Below are 15,834 nucleotides of genomic sequence, written 5' to 3' on the forward strand. Positions count from 1 at the left end.
TTCCCCCCCCACCCCCCGTGTCCCATGGCAGATGCTGGTGGTGTTCAAGTCGGCTCCGATCCTGAAGCGGGCGCTGAAGGTGAAGCAGGCCATGCTGCAGCTCTACGTGCTCAAGCTGCTCAAGGTGCAGACCAAGTACCTGGGGCGCCAGTGGAGGAAGAGCAACATGAAGACCATGTCAGCCATCTACCAGAAGGTCCGGCACCGCCTCAACGACGACTGGGCCTACGGCAACGGTACATCCTGGCACCCCACAGCATCCCACGGCATTCCCATGGCATTCCCAGGCATTCCCACGGCATTCCCACGGCATTCCCAGGCATTCCCATGGCATTCCCAGGCATTCCCACGGCATTCCCACGGCATTCCCATGGCATTCCTGATACGTTCCCGCTCCGGGGGCTCTTGCCCGTGGGGTGGGGTGACCTTGGCTGGCTGACCTTGACCAGTTGACCTTGACCAGGTGCCCACCAAGCTGCTCTTCCCAGTTCTTTCCCAGCTCTTCCCAGCTGTTCTGGTTCTTTCCCAGCCATTCCCAGCCCTTCCCAGCTCTTTCCCAGCCCTTTCTACCGCTTCCCAGCTCAGTCAGACCCAGCCCAGCCGAGCCAAACCCAATCCAGCTGAGCCAAACCCATTCCAGAGGTCTGGGATGCAGGAGGGATTCCGGGTGGAGGCTTTGCAGGGCTCAAGGGCTGTGCCAGGTCCCTTAGGCTGAAAACCTTGGCTTGTACCCTAAATCGGGCTGGAACAGCAGGTTCAGTACCCCCCATGGCCCTGTCAGGATTTGGGAGGGGAGGATTTGTCAGGAGGGGAGGATTTGTCAGGAGGGGACACTGCGGTTTTCTGGGACTCGTTTTTGGCCCCAGGGGTCTGAACCAGCAGCACCTCCTGTTGGAGATGCTCTGGAGCTGCCGCTCCCACCCTTGCCAGGACCTACAGCCCCTTTTCCCTGTGCCCTGAGCTGTTTGCTCTCTCTCCTGCCCAGACCTGGACGCCCGTCCCTGGGACTTCCAGGCCGAGGAGTGCGCCCTGCGCGCCAGCATCGAGCGCTTCAACTCGCGGCGCTACGACCGCGGCCACGGCAACCCCGAGTTCCTGCCGGTGGACAACTGCCTGCAGAGCGTGCTGGGCCAGAGGGTCGACCTGCCCGAGGACTTCCAGGTCAACTATGACCTGTGGCTGGAGAGGGAGGTGTTCTCCAGGCCCATCTCCTGGGAGGAGCTGCTGCAGTGACGGGACAAACACACACACACACAGGGGGTGGGGATGGGGCAGCTCTGCAGGGCGGGTGTGTCTGGAGGTTTTGGTGATGGGGGGGTGGTTTGGGAACAGGGTGGGGCTGGGGGGGGTCCTTGCTGAGGTGCCATCCTGCCTTTGTGCCCCGTTCCAGCTCATCCCAGAGCTGAGGGGGGGGGCTTGCCCTGGGGGGGTTCCCGGTGGGTGGGGGGGGGGTCTGTAGATCCAGGGATGTGCCCTCCACCTGGGATCTCTCCAGCCCTGGGTGGGATGTGCCCACCACTGGGTGGATTTACCACCCCCCCCCAGGTTTGTGCCCCCCACCCTGAGGTTGCTGTGAGGGGCACCTGCCCCTCCCCAGTGCCCCCTCCATCCCAAAAAAAAGGGGGGCAGGTGGCAGTGTGGGAGGGGGTCCCTTGGGTGGGACAACAGGCTGGCCCTGCCCAGCCCCTGCTGGGGGGCTCGAGGGGCTGGGGGGGTGTCCCCTCACCCCCGGGGGGAGGATGAGCTGTATATAAATTATATATATTTGGTGATACCTCTGCCCTGAGTGTGCCCAGGCTCTGTCTGTGCCCCCCACCCCGAGCTGGGAGGGGGGGTCCTCATCTCCTCCCTGTCACCCTTCCCGACCCACAGGGGTCCTGAGCCGTCCCCAGAAGGTTTAATGTTCCCCCTCCTTGTGGGACAAGCTCAGGGCTGAGGCTGTGGAGCTCCAGGAGTGAATCCAGCCCCCATGGACACAACAAACCCCATTCCCAGAGCCCACCCCAGATCCAGGTGGGAATCTCCCTCCCCACCCCCGCTGGACTTCGTAAGCAGTGCCAGAGCCGTAAATAAGTTATTAAAAATGTGTTTTATTGCTAAGAAATGAAGAACCAAATCCCCCCTGCCAGGACAGGGGGGTGAGATGTGGAGGGGGGGGCACCAAGCTGTACCAGGTTTGGGCTGAAAACCCTGGGGATTGGCCCAGACTGGGCTGGAGCAGCAGGTTTGGTGCCTCCCCAGGAGGGGTTTCAGGTGCCCCACCGGGGTGTGTGTCCCCCCCCTCCCCCAGTCAGGATGGGACAGGGAGACATCACAGTTTTGGGGGGCGTTTTTGGCTCTTGGAAGGACTTGGGGTGACTCCCCCCAGGACCCCCAGAAAAGATGAAACGAGTTGGATGCAATGAGGTGACCCCCCCCCTTTCCCCCCCAGGACTGGCCATACAGGCACCACCACTCAGACCCCCCCCAAAATGGGGACCCCCACCCCCCCAGATCGACCAGTTGTGCCCCCAACACTCCACTTGAGGTGGGGGGTGAGTCCCACCTGGGGGGATTAAAGCACCTCCCCACCTCATCCCTCCAAGGGGTGACAGGTGACCCCCCTCCCAAGGGAAACAGGCTTCAATTTGGGAATCTTTACCCCCTCAGCCCCCACCCCATGGATTTATTGCCCATCCCAGGGGGCTCCAAGTGCTCCAGAACTGGGGCTGTGCCAGGGCTTGTCCTGGGGTCTTATTTCCCCCCCTAAAAGGGGAGCAGAAAGGACTGGGGAGGGGGGGCTTTGGGGGCTCCTTGAACACAGCTCTGCCCCCAGTAACCCCCCCATGATCACCAGTAACTGTCCCAGTGCAGGGGGGGCCTTCCCAGTATGGGACTGGGAGTGGAAGAAGCCGAAGAGCCCAATTTCTGCCAGTGCTGGTTGCGCTGGGAGGGGGGTGTGAGCAGCCAAATTCCAGCTGGGGAGGGCAGAGGAGCCCCCAAAACACCCTGTGTCCCCTGCCAGGGCATGGGGGCTGCAAACCACCGGGAATCTCCATCAAACCCCCTCCATCAAAGGTGCTTGGAGGGGCTCAGGGAGCCGCTTTTGGGGTCCTGAGCTGCCAGTGCCACGCCGGGAGGTGGTGGGAGGGGGTGTGACCCTCTTCTCTCCCCACAGCCCCCCTTTAGCCTCCCCAGAGCAGCAGCGTCGCGCTGGATTCAGGAAAACTGGAGATCCTGGAGATCGGGATGTGTGTGTGTGTGTGTGTGTGTGTAGGGGGGGAGGTGATCCCACCACCCCGCTCCCAAATCCTGGTGCCGGGGATGGGGGGGAGGAGGATCAGGTGGCCCAGCCCAGCAGGTTCCCGGCCCCCTCCTTGCTCTTCATCCTCAGCGGCAGCAGCGGGGGCGCTTTGTAGTCGTGCTGGGGGGTGGGGGGCTCGAAGGGGTGGGGGGCCAGGCCCGGGGGGGGCAGCCCGTGCAGGGAGTAGAGGCCGCTGATGGCGGGGGGGGCTCCGGGGGAGGCGGGAAGGGCCACGAAGCCGTTGCCGTGGGCGGGGGGATACGGGGACAGGCAGGGGGACGGCAGGGGCTCGGCGGGCAGGAGCCCCGGGGGGCTCCCAGGGCTCGGCCACAGGTTGTTCTGCAGCTGAAAAAAACCAAAATAAATAATAATAATTAAAAAACAAGCCCAAAGCGAAACTGCGGGGGGGGGGGGGGGAAAGGGGGGGGGGGGGGGGGCAAAGGGAGGTGAGGGTGGGTATGACACCTCTCCTCTCCCCTCAGATCCCCCTCGTTCCGTCTTGAATCGCCCTTAGATTCTCCTTCACATCCCACTCACTCCCTCTGACATCCCCCCTCCCCCTTGGATCCCCCTAATCCGCCCTTGGGATCCCTCTTATCCCGCCTTGGGCCTCCCTCATTCCCCCTTCGGATCCCACTCAATTCCCCCTTTGGATCCTCCTCATTCCCACCCCCCTCGGATCCCTCTCACTCCCCCCTCAGATCCCCCCAAACCCCCTTGGATCCCCCATATTCCCCCTGGGATCCCCCTCAGTTATTTTTATGCTTTTCCATATTTGGGGAGGGCAGTTCTGTAGAAAAGAGAGAGGGGGGGGAGGGGTCAGGAAGCACTGATGGGGCTCTTAAGAGGGGGGGACACCCCAAAACCTGCCCCGAAAGGGCACAACCCCACGGGAGATGGAGTGGGACACAGAGCAGCTTCTTTCCTGCGTGTGGAAAAAAATGCTCTTTTCCCTCTTTTCCATCCAGAGCCATCCTTTTCCCGAGGGTGGGGGGAACCGCGGGGTTGGTGGGGGAGAAAGGGCGGGACTGGGCGATGCGGGACACCCCCGGTTGGGTGGGACGAGCCCCCTCCCCCGGGAAATGGGGGAACATCTCTCACCTCCTGCATTTTCCCGTAACGTTCCCGTTTCCGCCACTTGGCCCGACGGTTCTGGAACCAGACCTGGGGATGGAGGGGGGGTTGCTGAGGAATGGGGACCCTCCCCCCGCTCCCCTCAGCCTCTCTGCCCGAGATCCACCCTCCTTCCCGCATGGAAAATGCCTGGACGCGGTGCCAGCTCCTCCCGGAGAGCCGAGCTGAGCGCAGGGACCCTGCCCGTGCCTTTTCCGCTCCAGACAGCGGGAACGGCTCTTATCCCGCCTGGAAAACCATCAGCCCCGCTCCGTGAGTGGCTCTTTCCCCTCCCTGGCGCTTCGGAGCCTCGTTTACACCACATTTTGCTGCAGGACGAGGCGGTTTTGGGGTCCTGGTGTCCCTCTGTACTGGGGTGGGGGGATCTCTGGTGCTCCCTGGGGTGGGAGCGGCTCCAGCGGCGTCTCCCGGGGAGGAGGAAGGAGGAGATCGGGATACCTGGCTCGGGGCTCCCGTGGTTACAGGTGATTTCCTCCAAATCCACCCCAAATCCAGGCCCCGCTGGGTGGGCGCTGGGTGGGTTCAGACTCCGGGGGGCACATCCTGAGCCTTGTCCCCGCTCCCACCCCTGGGAAGGGCAGTTCCAGCTCCCCGTGGGAACTCCCTGCCTTCATTCCCTCCCTTCTGGGTGCCTCCTCCAGACTCCTCTTCCCACCTGGAGTCACAATTTCCCCCTGGAGACACTTCTGGAAGCAGCTCCCGGGGGGTGCGATGCCGATGGAGCGCGGGATAAGGGTCGGGCTCATCCTGCGCCACATCCCAGGATGTGGCACCCCCAGCCCCGCCCGTGCCGAGCTCCCGGGATCCCTCCTGGGCTGGGAATGACGGATTCAGGCGGGGGGAGGGATGCAGGTTGGCAGCGACCTCCCAAATTTTGGCTTCTTCCCACCCCTGGGGTACTGGAGAGAGGGGAAAAGGGGCAGAGTTTTAGAGGCAACTAGCGCCCACATCCCAGCGGTGGGTGACGGGCACACTGAACAAGAATCCCCATCTGGGATTTAGAGTAATCCTGGGAAAACCAGCTTCCACCTCGGCATGGAGGAGGGGAAAAACACCTCCTAGCCCTGCCTGGGTGTCCATTCCCAGCCCTCTGGAGCCAGAGGTCCGTTCCTCACCTGCACCCTCGCCTCCGTCAGGTCCGTCCGCATCGCCAGCTGCTCCCGCGCGTAGACGTCGGGATAATGCGTCTTCTGGAAAACCTTCTCCAGCTCCTCCAGCTGGAACGTGCTGAAGGTCGTCCTGTTCCTCCGCTTCTTGCTCTTGCTCTTGCCCAGGGGCTCGGGGAGCTCGGGGACCCCGCGGTCCCGCAGGGCACCCAGGGGTGCTGCCAGCGGGCACCCCAAATCCCCCGGGGCTCTGTGGGGGGCCCGGCAGGCTCCGGGAAGCGTCTGGAAGCCACTTTTGCAGCCCTTCTCACCTGGGGGGGAGGCACAGAGGGTGTCAGTGAGGACACAGCCCCATCCCAGCCCTCATCCCAAGGGATTGGGAAACGGCTCCGAGAGGAAGGACACGCAGCGGGGCAAATCCATCAGCGGGGAGGGCAAAATCCCGCTCGAGGCGTGGGAGATGAGGGCAGGAAAAGCCCCCCGAGGGGGTGGGAAAAGCCTGGATGGAGCAGCGGGGGTTCGGGGACCCACTGGGGGGTGTTGGGATGGGGGCGGAGAAGATGGACACCGGGTTGTCTTGCAGACGGGGCTTAAATCCCCCCCGTTCCTCTCCCGGTTCCTCTGCTCGTCCCTCTCCTCCCGCTCCCTTCCCCTCCAGGGCAGAACCGAAGGACCTCCCAGCTCTGGGGGTATCGAGCCCCCCGAAAACTCTTGGAAAGGTGTAAAAAACACAACACCCCTCTTTTTGTTTGTTTGTTTGTTTGTTTTCCTGGAGAAGAACTCCCCCTGGGATGAGGGCAGGAAATTTGGGGGTTCTCCCCTTCCCCTCTGTGCTGCTGCGCCTCTGTGCGGGTGGGTGGGAAGGGATCAAGGTTCGGGGGTCGCCCCTGTCCCCCCGCGAGGGTTGTTTGTCCCCACGTGGGGACACACACAGAGCTCGGCGGCTCCGGGGGGGCTGTTGAGATCCCGAGGAGCCGAGCCGGGAAAGGGGGAGCTGAGGAGGGAATTAGGGGATGGGGGGAATGCTTTGGGGTCCCCCAGCAGCCGAGGGGACACGGGGAAGGAGAAAACCTAAAAATGCGGGGTTTGCCCCGATCGCATCCCAACCGGGAGCTGCAGGGATTTGGGGTTTCTGGGGGAGCGGATCACTGGCCCCCTCGGAGGGGCAGGATCAGGGGAATGCCCCCTTTGGAATGGATCCTCCTTCCCAGCCCTTTAACCAACGTCCCAAAGGAGCGGGGGGAATGGGGTCCCCAACCCCCCCAAACGAGCCTCTGCACCCCCCAAACCACCCCCTGAACCCCCCAAACCAGCCCCCCGAACTCCCTAAACCAACCCCCGCACCCCCCGAACCAGCCCCCTCCGCGGCCTTTTCCGGCCTTTCGGTTTTGATTTTTGGTTGTTTCCTAATTAAGGCAATTTGGGGGTTACGGCGCAGCCGAGCCCGGGTGCAGCTGCTTTGGATTAATGGGTAAATGGAATCTGAGGGGAGGTTTGGTGGGACGGTTGTTCCCCGTCCCTTCCCGCCCCCCCTCCCGGTACCGACCTGTCCCCGTGCCTGGTCGCGGATAACGGCGAAGGGATGAGGCCAAATTCCCTTTACCTCCCCATTTTGGCCTCCGAAAGGCTCGGCCGGGGGGTTTTAGTGATAAAAAACAAGCCCCACCAAAGAGCAGAGCGAAGGTAAAACCCCCCCGAGTATCACCAAAATCAGGGGAAATGCGACCAAAATAAACGCGCGCTGCACAAAGCACCGAGTTTGGGTTGTTTTCCCCCCCTTTCCAAAGGCAGCGTGGAGCATTTCCGAGCGGGTTTTGGCATCGGGGACAACTAAATAAATGCCCAGAAAGAAGGAAAAGGCAGGGAGGATCGGGATCCAGGCACGCAGCTCAATCAACACCGAGACAGGGGGGACAAAAGATGGGGAAAAGGGAAGGCAGAGATATTCCCCCTCCCATCTCCTTCCTAAACCGACACCCCCCGAAAGATTCGGCGGCGCTGGGGGAAGGGGCAGCTGGGGAACAGCTGCACAATTCCTGGGATAACGGGAGGGGAAAGGAGAGCTAGCAGGGATCATTAGCGAAGGGATGGAGGCGCGGAAAGGGCTCCCCGGAACGGCAGCAGGTAAGTGCTGCGGGATCGTCCCGGTATCGCCAACCCGCTGTTCCCGGGGTGTTCTCTACCTGTTCCCCATGAAGGGAAGGGGCCTTTGCTGGGTCCCACTTGGTTCCCATTTCCCCCCGCGTCGCTGCCTTTTGCTTCTCATATTAAAGCGAAACGGGGGATAAAAGGAGCGGGGGGTTCTCCGAGGAGCCCCCGACGGGCCCGGCCGGGACGGTGCGGGAAGAGCATCGGGGATGAACCTGGTCCTGCCCGAGCCTGGAGAGGGGAGCGGAGCTCCAGGAACCCCGAGCCGAGGGGCACCGGGAGCTCTGGAGTCGGGTACCGGGGGGGAGCCCCGGGATAGCGGACACCGGGAAACTGGGATTGTTGGAGCCCCGGGGAACCGGGAGCGTTGGAGTCCCGGACCCGGGGACCTCAGTGCTCTTCCAGCCCCGCTGTCCGGCCCTCCCCCCCGATCCCGGAGCCCCCCCGGCTGCTGCCACCGGTCCTGCCCGGGGCGTCCCGCGGAAGGGAAGGGGCGGCCGGGCGCGACTTTCCGGCCTCCTCCGGGGAACGGGGCCGTTCTCTGTCCCCAGCAACGGGCACCGACCCCGGTAAGGGGCTCTGTCTCCGCCGCTCCCCGCCCGGGCCGGTCCTGCCGTCGCAGCGGGGCCGGGTCTGTCCCGCCGCCTCTTCCCCCCTCCTTTCTGCAGAACGGGAACCATCCCGGACCCCCCGCTCTCTGTCGTGACACAGTCCCGGTCGCCGACACTCGGTGGCACCGGCGCGACCTTTACCGGCTCCGGTTCCCGTCGGGGGAATGCCCTGGCGGTCCCCGACGGGGCCATATCGCGACAGCGACCGCCTCGCTGAAGCCGTGGGGGAGAAGGTGGGCGATGGGACCCTCGGGGGGGGCGGGGGGGTCCCGGCAGAGCCCGCGGGCGGGGGCAGAGAGGGGCGAAGAGAAGCAGAAGGGGTCGGGAGGGGCTCGGCCGCCGCGCCCTCCCCCCCCATCACCCGGCGCTCCCCCGGTACCTGCGGGTACCCCGGGTGGGTACGGGGGCTTCCCATGGGCGGCCACGGCGGGGGGGCACGAGCTGGAGACCCCCGGGTACCGGGGCTGAGCCCGGGCCGGCGGGCAGCGGGCGGGGCGGGGGCTGAGCGGCGGCGGCCGCCGAGGGGGGCCCGGTGGGCCCAGGGCGAAGGCGGTGGGAGGCCGCGGGACCCCCGGGGGACCCCCGGGCCGGCGAGGCGGGGGGAAGGCCGGGCAGCCCGGAGCCTCCATGGCGCAGGTTGGAGGGGCCGGGGATGGGCGGCGGGAGCGGATTTTGTGCGAGGGACCGGGAGGAGGGGGACGTTTTTGGGGGGGGGGAGAGGGAGGGAGGGATCGCCCGGCAGCCCCCCCAGCCCGGACACCCCCACCCACCGCACCCCCCACTCCACAGTCACGTGCGTCGTCCCAAACGCTTCGTTAACCCTCTAATCCCAAATCCACCCCACCCCCCCCCGGGGGCTCTTTCCCGAGTGGGTCAGACCCTCCATCCTCGGGGCAGTGGTCGCGGGAGGAGCTCCGCTCCCCCCTCCCAGTGCTCCCGGTGTCTCCAAGCCACAGGAAGTGCCCAAGGCCCTTCCTTGACTTAAAACTCCATCCCTGTCCGCTGAGAGCTGCGAGAAATCCCAGCCACGGGGACAAACTTCCATTCTTCCAACGTCCTCTGGATTATTTTCCCCTTCCCAAGGTCTACGGGAGGAGTTGGTTCAGGGATGATTGTGAACCCGGGACATGGAATCCAGATCTGGAATACGGGATTGAGGGATGGTGGTGACCCCGGGCAAGGAATCCAGGCAAAATCACCCCGCTGGGACACGGGATCCAGGGATGACGGTGATCCTGGGACACAGCAGCCCTTGCAGCAGGAGCTGGGCGCTGCTGGGCTGGGTGGTCGTTGCTCCAAACACCGAGGAGGTCCCATCCTGCTTCCCACACGTCCCTGCCGTTGCTCCCACGCCCCAGGATTTGGATCCCTTCATCCCAGGATCCTGACTTTGGCTTTGGCAGTGGGGACAGAGCAGGTCAGAGCTCACCAGGACTTTTCCCCCTCCCCATTTTTACTCCTCTGCTCCCCAGGACTGGAGGTTTGCCTTGTTTGGGGTGAGGGGATCCAGTTTTGGGGGGAGTTTTTGCACACAACAAAGGGGGCAGATTTGGCATTCAAAGCCTCGGAGAGGGGATTAACAAAGGGCCGGGAGAACTGAGCAGAAATCTTGGCCCGGGGGGGTGAAGTTTTACCCTCCCTTTGCCGTTTTTCCCCCGGGCACAGCAATTTTCGCTGCTCCTTGGGCGTCATTCCCGGCTCCAGCTCCAGGGAAAAACCGCCCTGCAGGTCTGGGGGGCTGCAGGGCAGGGGATGAGCTGGGTGGGAGCAGCCAAAGGAGGCGGGGAAGGAGCCAGCAGATCCCAGATGCGTGTTGGGATAACACCCGCCATAAATAACGTTATCACTTTTATTGGTGTTGGTGCTGCCGGGGCAGGACCTTTATCCAGGCACCGGGAAAAAAAAAAAAACCAACCCTGGAATGATGAGACAATCCCATTTCAAAGAGTTCATGGCATAAATATAATGTCAGCCCCTCTGCCTGGGCTGGTGTGGTGTTTGGGAGTGTGGGGGAAATTGGTGGAGCAGCAGGAGAGATGGATTTGGGGTGTAAATCCCAGCTGGATTTTCCAGCCCCTGCTCAGGGAGAGACAAATCCTGGCCGGTTGCTCCAAGTTATTCTTTTGGAGGCCTTTGAGGGGCTGGTTTTGCACGGAAGGGGGATCTGAGAGGGCAGTGCCCCCTCCTCGCCCACCCTGGGCATTCCCTGATGGTGGAAATTCCCCAGCTGGAGCTGCCAGGACTTGTCCGGTTTTCCACCGCCCTCAGCTCCCTGTGTGCTGGAAACTGGTTAAATTAGGGCTGGGAGGCCTCTGGCACGGCACAGGTCATTAAACATCCTGAAACACAACTCCTGGAAAGGCTGCTCAGCTTTAACTCCTGGGTTTGTCACCGGTGTTCGAGGGGATTTTGGAGCAGGATGAGTCTCTCTACCTGGGGCAGGGCTGGGGAGCGGGACAGGCTTTGGAAAGGGATCCCTGGGATCCTCCTGGGCAGGTGGAGAGACCTGAGGCAGGTGGGGTTTGGGGGAGTTTGGAGCTGAAGGCAGAGTGAGGTTGGTGAGATTTTAGGGGGGGATGTTGATGTTGGTTCCTGGAGCTGCCGAGGAATTTGGTCCCTTCACCGGGCAGGATTCCAGGAATCTTCTGGACCTGCCACCAACCCTCTGCTCTGGGATTTCCTGTGTGTGGAGCCAGGCCAGGGGGTCTCATCCTCCTGGGTTTGGGAATCTCATCCTCCTGGGTTTGGGGGTGGATGTGTTGGGTGCTTTGGGACCAGGGACAAGGCTGACAGGTGGGTGCCAGGATGAGACTGACCAGGGCAGGGAGGCCCCCGTGGGGCTCCTGGAGCTCATTTACCATGGACCAGCTTATTTTTGGGCTCAGGATGATCCCCCACCCTGTCCTTGGCCGAAAACCTTCCAGGGAAACTTCTCCCAACATCCCAGTGCCCCACTCCGACACCTCCAGCTGCTGGGATGAGGAAGAGCTGCTGGGTCGGCTCTTGGATCGAAATGACCTTTTGTGGCCCAGTTTTAATTGGATTTACCACCAAATCCAATTAAAGGCGGCGTCAGCAGAGCCACCAAGTGCAGCGGGAGGACTCCAGAGGGATCCTCTGAGGGAAAACTCTTCCTGCTTTCGGTTTCTCTCTTCTTGTTGAGAGGAGGAATTTTTTTTTCTCTCTCTTTACATCCCATTGATTTTTTTCCCCGACTGGAGCTGCAGCTCCTCCGTTGGGATCACGGGGTGCCCTGGAGCTCTGCAGGATGGCAGAGCTCTGGGGTTTGTAGGAACACCCCCTGAGGCTTTCCCAGCGCGATCCAGAGCCTTGGGAATGCTGGAGAGGGGCTGGAGCAGTGCCTGACGAGCAGGGAATGGGCTTCTCCTTCCCTAGGGATGTGCTTTCCCTCCCAGCCCCGGAGTTGGGAGATGGAGGTGACCACCAGCATCGTCATCCGGGTCTGATTCCACCCCCTGGGCTTTCCCTCCTGGAGGGAGGGGTTTATTATTTTAGTTATTATTTTTTTTAAAGGATTTTTAACAGCTTTGGGAAGAAATCCCGGCCCTGGAAGCCAGCGGGGGAAAAGCTGTGGGTTCCTCTGGGGAGCAGGGGGGACATCTCAGCTCCACGTGAGCTCCAAGGGACAAGGGACAGTCCTGGTGGCATTTGGGGCCTCCATCCTGCGGCATTCCTGGTGTCGGGAGTTCCCGGCCCAAGGGACAGGGGGATGTTCTCCAGCTCTGCCCCTCTATCCCAGGGAAAAGAATTCCTGGCTCTTCTCCGCCTGGGGACACAAAAGGAGCCGGGACAGCTCACAGAGGCCTCCGTGGGTGAACCTTTTGGGGACGCCCGGGGGGTTCTTCCCGGTCCATCCACAGACTTTGTCCCTCTGCACGTCCCAAATATCCCAGAAAATCCTCTCATTCCCAACGTCCAGCTCCTCCCGGAGCTCCAGCCCCAGCTGCAGTTTCATTTTGCTCAGGAATGGGCGCCTTGGTGGCAGGAAAACAGACTCGAAATAATAAGTATTTCAATAATAAAGGGGAAATAATGAAGCCATTTCAATGCCTGTTTGTTTATTTGTAGGAAACAGATGTCCGTGGAAAAATATGTATTTGTAAGTTCGTTATTTTTAGATAAAATGTGCCTTTTATATATAAAAGTCCATGCATTTGTATAAAATCTACATAAAATAAACATTTATATAAAATATATGCTTTCCATAAAAACAGATATTTATATACACAATTGACATCTATTTTTTTTTGGTCGGTCACAACCCCAGGTTTATCCCACCAGAGCAAAAGCACAAACACGAATATCCCCCCACGTGGGTTCCCCGGTCACACTCGTGTCTCACAGGCACGTCTGTGGATTTAGAGCTGCCATTTAGATACAATTTAAATATTAAGATTACATTATTGAATTAATATTGAATACATAATACAATATATTAACATTTTATGTATTATTATATTATATATTTTATATAATATATATTATTTATATATAATATATATAATATATATAGACAGATAATGTATTATTAAATACACTATATTAATTATGGTATATTATACACGCTAGATTGCATTATATTAATTAGGTAATATTAATTGCATTCTATTTATTAAGTTATATTATTTTCTAACACCTTTTTTATCCCTGGAAACGCTCAAGGCCAGGTTGGAGCAACCTGGGATAGTGGAAAGCCGAAATGTGAAGAAGCTGTAAAGGTCCCTTCCAGCCCAAACCATTCCAAAACTCTCTAATTCCCTATACACACATTAATATTTTCATATAAATACGTGCTTAATTATTATTTCATATTGAAACATCAGGCCCCATTTATGTATTTATTTTTAGCCATACTGATAATTTAATCCCACGCAAATATATCATAATTTTGCCCACAAACGCCGTGTTTGTTCCCATAAAACCTCGTGTTTTCAGCACGGGGGGCACGAAAAACCGTGGAATTTTGCGCCTGGATGGCGGAGAGATGGGGATGAACATGTGGGAATCACATGCAAATAATCGCAGAAATCCCTAAATCAGTATAAATATATTAAATTTCTGCAGCTTCTACTTCCAGGGGCAGCGAGGAGGGATAACAGGCGGACCCCCCCCCCCCTTCCCCCAGCGCTGCCAACGGGGGGATTTTTCCATGAAAACAGCGAATTTCCCCACAAATTCCATTTTTAGCGATTTTTTTTTTTTTTTTTTTTTTTCTCAGTGTTTCAAAACCCGACGATCCCGTTTCCATTCCCGGCTCTGGATCCGGAGCCTCGATCGGTGCCAGCCGGGGCCGGGAATTGCTGATTCCACGGAGGGATCAAACGGCGGGGCCGGGATTTTATCCCGGCGGGAACTCCCGGTCCCGGCGCTTTTGTTTCCCGCTGCATTCCCATGGAGTTTTCCTTCGAATTTCCAGGACTTTTCCTTTGCTTTGCAATGAGGAAATCACGATAAAAAAATCGACGTTATTTTGGTTCGGCTCAAAACAACGCGAAAACTTTTTTATTTATTTATTTATTTTTATATTTTATTATTATTTTTTTTTGTCGCCGCCGGATTAAAAATCCCAAGCTTTTACAAATAAATGGAGTGGTGTTTTTGAGGAGCTGCGGGAATAAATCTGTTTAATTCCCTCGGGCTGCTCGAAAGGGAGGATCCGGCTCCGTCCTCGCACTCCGGGAATTCCAGCAGAGAGAGAATTCGGGTTCGTGGACTCAATTTTACACCGGGATTGCTCCACGGGATCCCTTCTCCCCTCGCCGTCCTGGAATGCCGGGACGGATTTTTTGCTTTTTTATTTTTTTTTAAAAAGGAAGATTTGTGCTTGATCCGTGCAGGGGAATTTCAGGCTGCTTTGGGAAGAGCCCATTTCAGGCTTGTTTTCCTTCCAGCTGCTCCAAAAATACGTATTATAGAGGGGATTAAAAAAAAAAAAGGGGTGGAAAGGAAGCCTGGAAGCGGCAGCGAGTTGGGATTTGGGAGAGGTGCTGGGGCTGGGTGTGTTTTTGAGCCATTAATCCCAGAAAAAGTTGTGTAACTGGGAGCGAAACGGGTCTTTTTGACTCCCAAAATATCCGATAGCGCCTGGAAAATCAGGAAGGGACGGAGGGAAAATATGGGATTTATCCCATCTGTGAGTAAAAGGAGTTTATTCCAATATTTTCTTTGCTGGGAAATGGTCGGATTCGAACGGGTTAGAGTTTGTTTTCTTATTTTAGAGTGGCACTGGAGGGTTGTAAATCTCAAATATTTGCTTTAAAAAAAGTAAATGAGATCACTTTGGATTTAAGAGCGACACAACCAGGAGCAGGATCCGGCCCTGGGTTACCACAGCGGCTGGAAAAAAAAAAAAAAAAAACAAACAAAAAACGGGTGTAAATCGGATTAATTTGGATTTTATTGCGGATTTATGCTTCCCGTGGGATGCACAACTGCCTGGCTGGGGGGAATTAATTCCCGGGGGGGGGGGTGGGGGTAGAAATTTATTCATTTGGGGGGGTAATTAATTATTCCCATGGTTGGTGCAGGGCTGGGCTGAGCCTCCTGTTGGATCCGGGTTTCCACGGGGTGACCCCGGGCAGAGTTTGGTTTTCCTCTGGAAAACGACCGGAAAATGGTGGAAATGGGGGGAAATGGGGGGAGAAAAGCGAAAAGGGAGGGGATGGTTTGGGAGGCGGGAGGAGCGGGGGGGTCGCTCCTGGCCGTGCAGGAAGGGCTGAAACAATTCCCTGATCCCGGCAGGGATCGGGAATAAACCCGAACCTTTCCAGGAATCAGCGCTGGAAGGAGCAAATCCGAGCGGCTCCAGCTTCTCCCGGAGTGTTTGGGATCGGAGGGGCTCTGCATCCCGATGGGGGCATTCCCACTGGGAATGCACAGGGAGAGGGACCCAGACCGTGCCTGGGGGCATCCCAGGACGTTCCCCCCACTCCGGGGGCTCATTCCAACCCCATCCCTCCCCAATTCCCAGCCCAGCCATGCCGGGAGCCCATCCCAAATCACCCGAGCGAGGGCCCTGATCGCGCTGCCCCCAAGGAATTCCCTGTGGGATTTGCGAGCACAAAACTCTTTCCCCAATGCCCCGGGGGGGGGTTTATTCATCCCATCCCTTAATGAGCAGCTTCCAGCTCCCAGTAAATCATACGCACCGGGAAGGGTGAAATCGCTCTCCATAAATCAGATCTGAGGCTGACAAGGACTCCCCGCGTCATTATCCCGGCGAGTTTCGGAGCTCCCAGGTACCCATAAATCTGGGAGTAATCATTCCCGACAGCGAGGCAGCAAAAACACCGGAAAAAAAAAAAAAACCAAAAACGTTTTCTTCCCTTAAAAATGTAAATGGGAAATTTATTGTGGGGGAAAGGAAAAGTTTTGTCCGGAGAGTCCGTGACAAGCGGTGGGGTGGGAGCCACTCCCCGGGAGATGCGGGGGGATGGCATCGCCTTGGGATTTCTGGGATAAATTCCTTGCAGCCCCTAAAAATTAAGGCAGATTTTTTTTTTTTTTCCTGGGGTGAAACATGAGGGAAAAA

The 15,834-nt window shown here is 58.5% G+C and overlaps 2 protein-coding genes across 4 annotated transcripts in view; one reads left to right on the forward strand and one right to left on the reverse strand.

The window, feature by feature from the left end:
• STRIP1 (striatin interacting protein 1) overlaps positions 1 to 1,261 on the forward strand; it is a 14,682-nt gene extending 13,421 nt beyond the window's left edge. For all 3 annotated transcript variants that reach the window (XM_027905748.1, XM_027905746.1, XM_027905747.1), the window contains exons 20-21: positions 32 to 236; positions 986 to 1,261. In XM_027905748.1, the coding sequence (XP_027761549.1) occupies positions 32 to 236; positions 986 to 1,233 (453 nt within the window). In that variant the 3' untranslated portion in view covers positions 1,234 to 1,261. The remainder of the gene's footprint in view (positions 1 to 31; positions 237 to 985) is intronic.
• Positions 1,262 to 3,319: 2,058 nt separating this feature from the next.
• ALX3 (ALX homeobox 3) overlaps positions 3,320 to 15,834 on the reverse strand; it is a 13,386-nt gene continuing 871 nt past the window's right edge. Inside the window, exons 2-5 of the mRNA XM_027905734.1 lie at positions 8,732 to 8,905; positions 5,533 to 5,834; positions 4,385 to 4,447; positions 3,320 to 3,628 (exon numbers count right to left, since the gene is read on the reverse strand). Coding sequence (XP_027761535.1) covers positions 3,320 to 3,628; positions 4,385 to 4,447; positions 5,533 to 5,834; positions 8,732 to 8,905 — 848 coding nt within the window. The remainder of the gene's footprint in view (positions 3,629 to 4,384; positions 4,448 to 5,532; positions 5,835 to 8,731; positions 8,906 to 15,834) is intronic.

The sequence above is a fragment of the Empidonax traillii genome, unplaced genomic scaffold (genome assembly GCF_003031625.1).
Source record: "Empidonax traillii isolate 1590-97213 ecotype Southwest subspecies unplaced genomic scaffold, ASM303162v1 scaffold1199:size164099, whole genome shotgun sequence".
Lineage (NCBI taxonomy): Eukaryota > Metazoa > Chordata > Aves > Passeriformes > Tyrannidae > Empidonax > Empidonax traillii.